The 10,000-nt window shown below is 40.5% G+C and overlaps 1 protein-coding gene across 1 annotated transcript in view; it reads right to left on the bottom strand.

Annotated features, from left to right (window-relative positions):
- The window catches only part of LOC138026248 (bone morphogenetic protein 1-like), a 19,772-nt gene that overhangs the window by 1,118 nt on the left and 8,654 nt on the right, over nt 1–10,000 (bottom strand). Inside the window, exons 3-7 of the mRNA XM_068873511.1 lie at nt 6,490–6,663; nt 4,840–5,028; nt 4,163–4,348; nt 2,836–3,033; nt 507–716 (exon numbers count right to left, since the gene is read on the bottom strand). Coding sequence (XP_068729612.1) covers nt 507–716; nt 2,836–3,033; nt 4,163–4,348; nt 4,840–5,028; nt 6,490–6,663 — 957 coding nt within the window. The remainder of the gene's footprint in view (nt 1–506; nt 717–2,835; nt 3,034–4,162; nt 4,349–4,839; nt 5,029–6,489; nt 6,664–10,000) is intronic.

Genomic DNA, 10,000 nt, shown 5'->3' with positions numbered 1-10,000 from the left:
AGATAAGGCGAGGATCGCGTATCTCTTTCGTAAGGATTTACCTCGTTTTAGCGCTGGAAGAACTGTTTAGGGTAACAACGTTTCGTCGTTTGCGGAGGAATCTTGATGTACTCAGGCGTTTTCCATTCAACCAGGAGCTAGTTTAGTTTTAAAATGCGATAATTTCATGCGACGAATGGAAGAGCATATCAAAGAGTACCGCCTCAAAATGTTTAAGTAAATGAAACAAGATTGTTTCCGAGGGAGAATGAACCAATTGGATTGTACTTGCTGGTTGTTCCGGAATTCCGGAACTTCACGATGACTTCGCGAGGTATACCCGATTTGTTCGGAGTTTTTGATCGAATAAAAGCGCCCTCAGTTTTTTTTTTCTTAAACTGTGCACACACCACTCTCTGAAACAAAAAAATCGTCGTTTCATATCAACATGAGTTGCAAGTAAGTAGTATCTGTAATGGTATGCATGTATCAATTGGAGTGTTTTGAAAAAATACCATTTTTCTTACCTGTGCCAAGATCGATGTGTACCATGAATACATTACTGTTCTTGTAAGCCACATACAGGAAGTCTCGGTAAAGGCCCTTCAAGTACATGATCATTCCACTGCTCTGAGTACTTTTAAATTCGAATCGCACATCATCGTGACTACGATTATTTCTTGGTTTGTAGTTGTTTATAGTTATGTATGACAAACCTGGGGTACACACACAGCGACCTACGATAAATAAAAGCGACGATAGACTAACATCAGACGAGGAGACTTTCTCAGTTTTAGACTTAAAGAAGCATTTTTTTCCCCCACGGTAAGAGGAACTCCTTTTGTTATCACTGAGGAGCTGCAGTGACGGAACTAGGGGAGGGGTACAGGGGTTGCGCACCTCCCCCCCCCCCCCCACACCCCCTGAGATGTCCTGCGGCTTTCTAAAATAAGTAGTATTCTGCAAAAAAAAACCCGCCATTTAAGTCATTTTTTAGGGGTGCACCCCCTTCTAACAAAAATCCTGGATACGCCCCTGAGCTGGATGGGGAAGTGATGAGAGAGCACTTGACTTCCTCCAATGTGGCCCCGGTTTCATTCCCGGACTCAACGTCATACTTGTATTTAGTTGTTAGTTCTTTGCTATGTTCCGAGAGGTTTTCTCTGGGTGTTCAAAACCAACACTTGATTTAATACAGTCTCCCTAATCCCTAATTATTTAGCCACTTGTGTTCAGCTAGATGAGCTCGAGACATTGATAAACAGTCTATTTCTGTTGTTATCATTATCATTATCGTGTGCGTTATCGTTATCGCTATCGTTATCGTTATCGTCACATTATTAGTAGTGTTATTGCCTTATGTTTCCTTAACGGTGCGGTTTCCTCTTGCGCAATAGCGATTCCTTTGATCAATCAAAGTCAATTTGACAGTCAAGTGAGCCAATCGCTACCTGCAGATTATCTTTGACGGTTGAAAAATAAACGCGATTTGTTTGACCAAATCATTATCTGAACACAGAGCAATCCAGCAATCTCTTTTACAGAGGTTTTCTGCCGACAGGTTCACTGAATTGGTAAAGCATCGTGCAGGACTGAGTTCGTGGATTCGAATCCTAGCCGAATCAACACTCAGTGTCTTACAATTACTGAGGAGAAAGTGGTGCCTTTGTAATTAAACCTGCAAATGGTGATACTTTAAATTTTTCTCGGATAAAAGACTATAAACCGAAGGCCCGTCTCACAGCCCTTGTTCATAGACTCTGTGACGTTAAAGAAATCACACAATGCTAGCAAAAAATAGGGCTGATCATAGTTAATAGGGGGGAATGGTTTTGAACCTCGGCAAACATCAAAGGAGTAAACAAAGATGTCAAGATTTAGGTTGGAAAGTCCACTACCGTGGACAATCTTTTCTTTTGCGCTCATACACTATGCTTGAATTACGTAACCAACTCGTTTCTGTTGGTTAGTTCCTCGGTACGGAGTAACTGAACAACCATTATGTTTTGTGCACGGTCAAGGCCAAAAAAGAGAACAAAAACCGACAACAAAGAAATTTGTCGGGTTTCATAACCATTCCCCTCTATTAACTATGGGCTGATTTCCCTGATCCCCGCCAATTTCGACGGTTTTAATCGTCAATAAGGGACTGTTCAGGGGTGAAAGACTGAGACAAATAAGCTAATAGAATAATTAAATAAGTAGATTTTCGAAAGTCATTTGGTGATTGCAATGGTTGTTCATTAAAGGGAGTACTGTCATGCTAAATTTGCTGTTTTTAGGTTAAAACTGGGTAAAAATCTGAATTAGTACTTCAGCTCATACGAACAACATTCCTGACAACCCACTGACAAGATACGTAATATATTTATCGCACAAAGAGCTGTTCGTATTTAATTTTTGGCGACTTTCTGCCGGCACCATCCCCAAACTTGCTCAAAAATTCAATCCCTTTCTATCCTCTCCATCCATGGATGGAAATAACAAGGAATAGCTTCAGTGCACTTCAGTTGTTATCGGCAAAAAAACTACGCCATTATTTTCTGGTCTTGATTGATGCAAAGATATTATTTTGTTGTTTTGATTGAATGATTGACTGAAATTGCGTGACACTGCACCTTTACATGTAATTAGTACGCAAAGTGCTTGGATTGAAAATTTCCCGCCTCATTTTAAGTGGTGTGAGCACAAAATTAAGCACCAGTTAGTTTCCTTTGCATTGTGATTTGGCGGGTTTTCAGTAAATGGACGATGGCGGGCCTAAGATTTCTTCTTCCATAATCAAACAAAACCTGCCCTCTCGTTTCACAGGATATTCCTCGTTGAGACACGGAGTTTTTCATTCTTGTTCATTACCTTGTTGAATCTTTGTGATGTTATACTTCAGGTAGAATCCACCAGCCGAGGTGTCCCCATCTGTGGTGAAAGCAAATTGCAGCTTCCTTCCATTCAGTTCCAGCGGAGGCGGTACTCGATCCTCGCCTCCACCACATTGAGTATTGCCACCTAGCTCGTCGCTTAAAACCAGTTTATCGTGTTGACATTGCTGGTGGACTGCGAAGAAAAGAAAAAAAAAAGAGACATTTTTATCTCCAATATTTCTTTCTCCCAACACAAACTTAGTAGTAGTATTTTGATGTAAAATCCCAAAGCGAGAGAAGTTTTTCCCTGTGGTAACATCTGCACGCACGATTTAATCCATTACTTTTCTTATTCAAGATTTGGCAGTGAAGTTGAAACATAGTTAATAGAGGTGAATGGTTATGAAACCTGACTAATTTCTTTGTTGTAGGTTTTTTTCTCTTTTTTAGCCTTGACCTTGCACAAAACACAATAGTTGTTTACTCCGTACTGAGGAACTAACCAATAGAAACTTGTTCGTTACGTAATTCATGCATAGTGTATGAGCGCAAAGCAAAAGATTGTGCACGGTCGTGGACTTTCCAACCTAAATCTTGGCATCTTTGTTTGCTCCTTTGATGTTTGCCGAGGTTCAAAACCGTTCCCCTCTATTAACTATCATTGAAATGACCCATGAAATGGTATACAGTCATTGTTTTCTTTGTTCCCCCAGAGAACGGCAACCATTGCTTCAGAAAAAACGTAGTGATTCAAAGTGCTGGGTAACTTACACAGGTAAATACCGCGGAGGCGGTTACTTTTGTACTTTTGTACTAAGAATTCCGCGGAAATTGCTGGTGATAAATCGATTGGCACAGAGTTACTAGTATGGAATTACTCTCAAAATTCACATAAGGAGAAAACAAGAAAATTCTGCTCCAGCGGTCCTTTCCAAGTTTCTGTTTTGATTATTTTACACTTTGGTTTAAAATCGTCAATGTGATTTTCCAGGGAGACAAACGCCCAAACACCGTTCTATTCTTACAATCTTAAACTCGGATTTGAGCACTCACTTGAACACTTCCATTGCGAAGTTTTTAGAGAATCTCACTAAGGATACAATGAAGCAGACTCCAAAGAACTTTATTTTTCCGATGGTGATATGGGGATCCTCGATAAAAATCCGAGTGCTTCTTTGGAGGAGTCGAACCTTCTCGGATTAGCCGTGAGTCACAGGAGATTCAAGAAAGATCGGCCCTTCATTCACCGGGTTCAACAACTAACCAGTCTCCTTCACTACAAAAGCAGAATCTGTATTTACGACATCTGTACTTATACTTACATTGTAAAAAAAACGACTCAAACCAGACGACAGTCTTGAAATTGTCGGGAACATTTAATGTGAATGTACAGGACTGGTTATGCGGGTAAGAGTTTGGAAAGTGCGGCGAATATAAGGCCCCTTCCATTTTGTCCATCTGATCCATGTCTATTTCCCTTGACGGACAAATACTGGTACCATTGGGAGCTAAAAATATGAAAAGCAAAAAGCATTTCAGTTAAATCCTCTTTCCGAAACACTTTTGTTCTTCTCGTTTGTCTAAAGAGACTATGTCACGAAATTTAGCCAGCAGTGACAAGGAACTGGCAACCAAATAAAGTGAAACGTAAATATAAACACTTAAACATTGAAGAAAGGTTTGAATAAAACAGCAAATACGAAAGGAGGCAGGGATGGGTTAAAATCAAAATGGATTGCAATTGGGTTTTTTTTTACTATGATTGAGATAAGAGGAAATCTTGCACTAAATTTAATGGGACTTCGGCTACGGGTTCCTCCGCGTAAATTTTACTTTAGAAATATGAAAAAATGTCGTTGAGGGGCACGTGTGACTGATACCGTTGTAATAAGTCAACTAAGATTGGGTGGGAGGCTGGGGGGTGGGGGGGGGGGGCGGGAATCCAAATATTCCGAAAAGAGAGAATCTAACAATTTTATATAACATACACATTGCGTACCTTTGGGCCCATCTACGGTACTGAAAGATACTTTGAATCCAGTCATCTGGAAACTGTTGTCCGACTCAAATCTTAAAGAAATCTCATTCCGTGTTGAAGTGTATTCGGACGGAATTCCACCGCCACAAAAACGAGAGGTTTTGGGACCATCGATAATTGTTAAAGCATCAAAGGTGCATTGACTGGGATCTGAAAACAAAACAGCAATCAATGCGTAGGCATTTGTACAACACGTTTTCAAGTTTTTGTGGTATTGAAAGATGCTCGCAAATGGAAGGGTGCTGTTGGTTCCTCATGGAATGGATAAGACCAGCTCTAACAAAGATTAAAAAGAGATGTTGCCTGTTAAAGCATCCAGCTTTTTAATTCATTGTTTTATTTTTGCTTATGGCTGCTGTTGTCCGGCGTATTAGCAAGTATCTTGCGGACAGATTAAACTAGATTTTGCTTCACGCTTCATACATGAAGCCATGCCATAATCGGCCATGCCCTATTCCCAGAATTATCCAACGACAGCGCGCAATATGCATATGTAACGTCAATGAAGTCACACATATGAACTTAACTTGTTTCACAAATCCCATAACACACCTCTTGCACACCTAGTGCATAATGCATAGGCATTGTTTTTGATTTCTCATAGGACATCTTCATGTCCCAGAAGAAATCGAAAACAATGATTAGGGGGTAAAAGAGGTGTATTGTGGGATTTGTGCAAGTAGAGAATAATAAAAATCTAAAGGGACAACAACTTGGAAATGGGAAATAAGGATTAGAAGTATTAGGAAACGTTTTTTTTAAATTGAAAATCTCCAAAACATCTGGGTGTTTCCTTGGTTCAAAGTGTCACGAACGAGAAGAAGGTAATCGAATTTGTTGGTTCTGAGTAAATTCCATTAAAAATTTGGGGTTAGCCTTAGCTCACCAGTGCGCATGCTATAACACCCGGGTTTCGAATCCAGGCTTTCTTTTTGCCTTGTATGGCCTGTACATCGTTTCTTTAATCCATTCTGGGCTAATTCATCGATGACGTGGCTCACATCACGGGACACGAAGAATTAGGCCACGAGCAAAAAAGAGGCCTTGACCAGGCAATCCCTAGGGTCCTAGTCAATTTGCTAACTATTTCATCAAACGTTCAAGTAATAAATTGTTGAGAGACAAGGGTGTCAGTTTTCGGAGAAAGTTGTTTCAAAGAATCTACCCGGCAATTCATCGTCGAAACAACATTACCGGCATTTATTGCGGCATTTCTACAATCCTTGACAAAAATGGTTTAGACCGACCTTTTTCAAGTTTCATCCCTTAGGACACTAACCCTCTCTTTCTTCCCAGCCAAGACAATGTGGTGATAAAGAAGCGACAATAACCGACGAAGGTATCCTTCAATGATGTTGTTTATGGAGAAGCGGCAATAACCGACGGAGTTGTCCCTCAATAATGTTGTTTATGAAGAAGCGGCAATAACCGAGCTACAGTCGCCCTCAACAATTTTTGGAGGAAGAGGGGGATTTACAACAAGATTTACTTCATGGGAACAATTTGTTTAGATGTGGAGTAGGAAATAAAAAGTGTCGTGTGTCAACAACTTTGTCCAGGATTGTAGCTATTTCTACTTTCATCATTTTTTAATTATTTCCACAAACTTACTCTCCTCGTCCTCTTCAACGGAGAAAGCGTCAAACTTGATCTTAAACACCACATTTTGTCTTCCATCTATGGTCAGGGTGCAGTCAACATCTGACGGATAGCTAAATGGGTGATTTGGAGATGTAACTTCGCCTTCTGTGGCTTGTATTTTACGCGTCGGGCAGACAGACACACCTGTAAAATATAAGATTACAACAATCTTAGCCCCCCTCACTTTATCTGTATTAACAACCCATCAAAATTAAGAGTGATGAGCCATAGCCTTGTGCAGACGATATAAAGACCTCCCGATCTTAGTTTATGAAAAAGAGTAGTATAACCTAATATGAACGTGGAATCTTATAAATAAGGATCATGGTATTTTCGCCCAGTTGGTCACTTTACTAGAATTCCGAATAACCGTGTTTAGGCAAAAATGTCAATCTCATTTCACGTTGGTTGTTACCCTGATTAATTTGGCAGGCTCTCGGTGATGTATATTATTTTGGCAGAGACTATCTTAAACCTTCGAGAACGTGCTATTCTTGGAGAGATATAGCGCTTGTATTTCAGTATTATTGGATTTACTGTTATTCGGAAAGCCAATTGTGTAAGCCTATTATACTGGAATACAAGGGCTATTTCCGCAGGAATAGCACGTCTTCTGCCAAAATAACAAATAAAACATCACGGAGAGTCAAATTAATCAGGATAACAACCAGGGTGAAATGAGATTGACATTTTGGCCCAAACATGGTTATTCGGAAAGTAGCATTTATTATTCTTCATTGTTTTACTGTGCAGCTGATTGAGAATCATGAAGTACCCGCAGTGAGGTACCGGTCCATTTTCTTAACCTGCTCTTTAAAATCACGTGTGTATTTCAGAAATAATCGTAACTAGAGCGGTTTTCAAATGAGTGTCGTAAAACCAAAACCATAGTAATTACTTTAACCAATCAAAAAGGACGGAGACAATCCAGTAAACCAATCAAAACTCGAAGTAATTACACGTAGCCGACACAAAAGGCGGGAAAATGTGCACGCGCGAGCCACAATTGGTTTTGGTTTTACTTCTGATTGGTTGAAAATGTGTCTCTAATTTTTTGAACCAATCACTGAGTGAAGTAGATGCAAAACCAAAGTAATTCGCTAATTACTTTCGACACTCAATTGAAAACCGCTCTATTACAAGATTCTCGAATCTGATTGGTTCTGTGCGCGCCTATTTGTCGCGTAATTAGCGCGCGATCACGTGGGTGTCCAATTACAGGTATCCAATTTGAACAACTCCAAATTGGACACCTACGCCATTCGCGCGTCAATCACGTGCTCTTGCATGGGGTCCTTTTTGCTACTGTTTGCAAAACAGATTGGGTATAAGATTAACGTTTTCACACAAAAGAGGTTTTCAAAGACTTTTTATGTTCGCATTTTGTTATAGTTACGATTAATTAGTAATAGGACTTCGTGACGCACAATTCAGGGGTAATCGTGCTCGTAATTTCAAATCGGCCGAGCGCGCTGAAATCACGCGCACACGGCACGATTACTCCCTGAATTGTACTCCGCTCAGTGCTATTACTATTACGGACAGTTACATGATCTCCCTGAAGGCAATTCCTTGACTAGTGCGGATTCTTAAACGCACATCGAACCTTTTTCACTTCTTGTCTGTACTCTGAACAGCGCTTCAACTTTCCCCCTTTCCCAACCCCAACCCCTGAGAAGCCAACGGACCCACTCAGACAGGAAGTCTAGAATGAAACCCCTGCTCACTCTTAGCTTGCACAAGAGTGAATTGAATAAGAGTGTTATTATGGCAAGGGTGGGCTCCCCAGCACAGTCAAATAAGTCTATTTTTAGAATTCCCTTTCCCGCAAAAATCAGTGTCATGTCTTGAAAAAACATGGCAGAGGCAGTCACGCGTGATATGGCTTCTCTTGAATGGTTAAAATTGGCGGCCCTCTGTTGGTTTCGCGCGCAACGTGTATCCAAAAATAAATCCCTTTGTGACTTTGCTGGGGCAAAACCGCAAAGTGATAGATCAACACTCTTATCTAATTCACTTGTGGCTTGCATTAACACAAGCCGTGTGGTCGCCGGGTGGTAACTTTGACCTCCGTTATTTCCGCCCGGTGTCCAGTTCCACAATTAAGACACTTGAAATAGTTGAGCTGGCCGGTCGATGCGAATTGAAGCAAAGAAACTTGTCCTACACAGTTTTGGTTAAAATAAATCTTCACAGGTTCTTCGAGGGACTGGGGAGAGAGCCTGCATAATCAGAGACAACCTCGTTCCCACAATGGAGACCCTGGGAACGAGGTAAGTTGCTACGTAAATATCAAGGTGCAGAACATCTGAAAAAGGAGGCCTTTAAAAAAAACCATACCACTTTCAGTTACACAACAGAGCCAAACTCTATGAAAGCACCAGGCTGAAAAATACCGCTCCCATAGTCTACCACAACTCAACCAAGGGCTAGATGTTAAGTGCTAGGTTTCCTATCTTTCATTTGAGTCGTCTTGCCCGAGGCGTAGCCTCGTTAAAGTAAAAGACCATGCCATTGAGGACTTTAATTAGTCAATACTTGGCTTGTGTGGATCAAAACCTTAAAGGTTACGTGATGAATGAATAATCGTCTTAATGAAGAAGCGTTGATTAAACCTCAAGAATCATATTAATGACAACTAAGACGATAAAAAGCTCAAAGGTCGATTGAAATAAAACTGAGAATCGGCATAAAGGAAAAAGCACGGCGGAAAGAAAAAAACGTCACAGAGAAATATAAACATGAAAAATGAAGACACGATCACGAAACGTACCGCTTTTCTTTTTCACGGATTAGCAGTAATGGTCTATCAGATTGAATGAGAATCGTTTAGCTGGTTCTTTTCCTTGAGGAATTACAACTTGACACGTTTGAAGATGTAAGGGCGATAAAGTAGTCGTTTGGCAACGGGCGAAACCACAGTTGGAAAATCAGTCCCAGTAAGTTATGAAAACGTTCCAAGATTTTTTCAACGCAAAATACTCAATGAGTTTTATCGACGTCAACACACTCGTGTTTTATAGACCTGTATTTTATAAGGATTTTACAGGTGCTAATTTTCACCCTTTAGGGAATGTACAGTCGCAATCGGCAAATACAATACAGCACGAAATATTGTTCTGATTGTTGTTTACGAACGAAAGCAGTGTTAAGTATTATTGCTTGCTACGTACAACTGTTTCCGGAAATTAATTAATGTTCTCGAAAGAATAATTTGACTCATGCTTTCCATCATGTCACTGTGGTCAACCATCATTCAGCATCAGAAATTGTCATTATCCAACTTGTAATGATTATTGCAAACACACTAGGTCAGCCTTCTTGGTTTCCAAAAAACGTAGATAGCTCTGCCCGCCCGCAAAATCATTTTCCGAGGATATCCAATATTAAAACCAACTGAGTCACCCTGGATGTTATCCGATCGGGAGTCTGATTTCCATGGGGGAGGTTGCCGGAGGGAAGGAAGCACTGCCTTTCAATT

The sequence above is a fragment of the Montipora capricornis genome, chromosome 2, assembly GCF_036669925.1.
Source record: "Montipora capricornis isolate CH-2021 chromosome 2, ASM3666992v2, whole genome shotgun sequence".
In the NCBI taxonomy this organism is placed as follows: domain Eukaryota; kingdom Metazoa; phylum Cnidaria; class Anthozoa; order Scleractinia; family Acroporidae; genus Montipora; species Montipora capricornis.
Note: the sequence above shows the minus strand (reverse complement) of the source record. Positions and strands in the feature narration are given on the sequence as shown.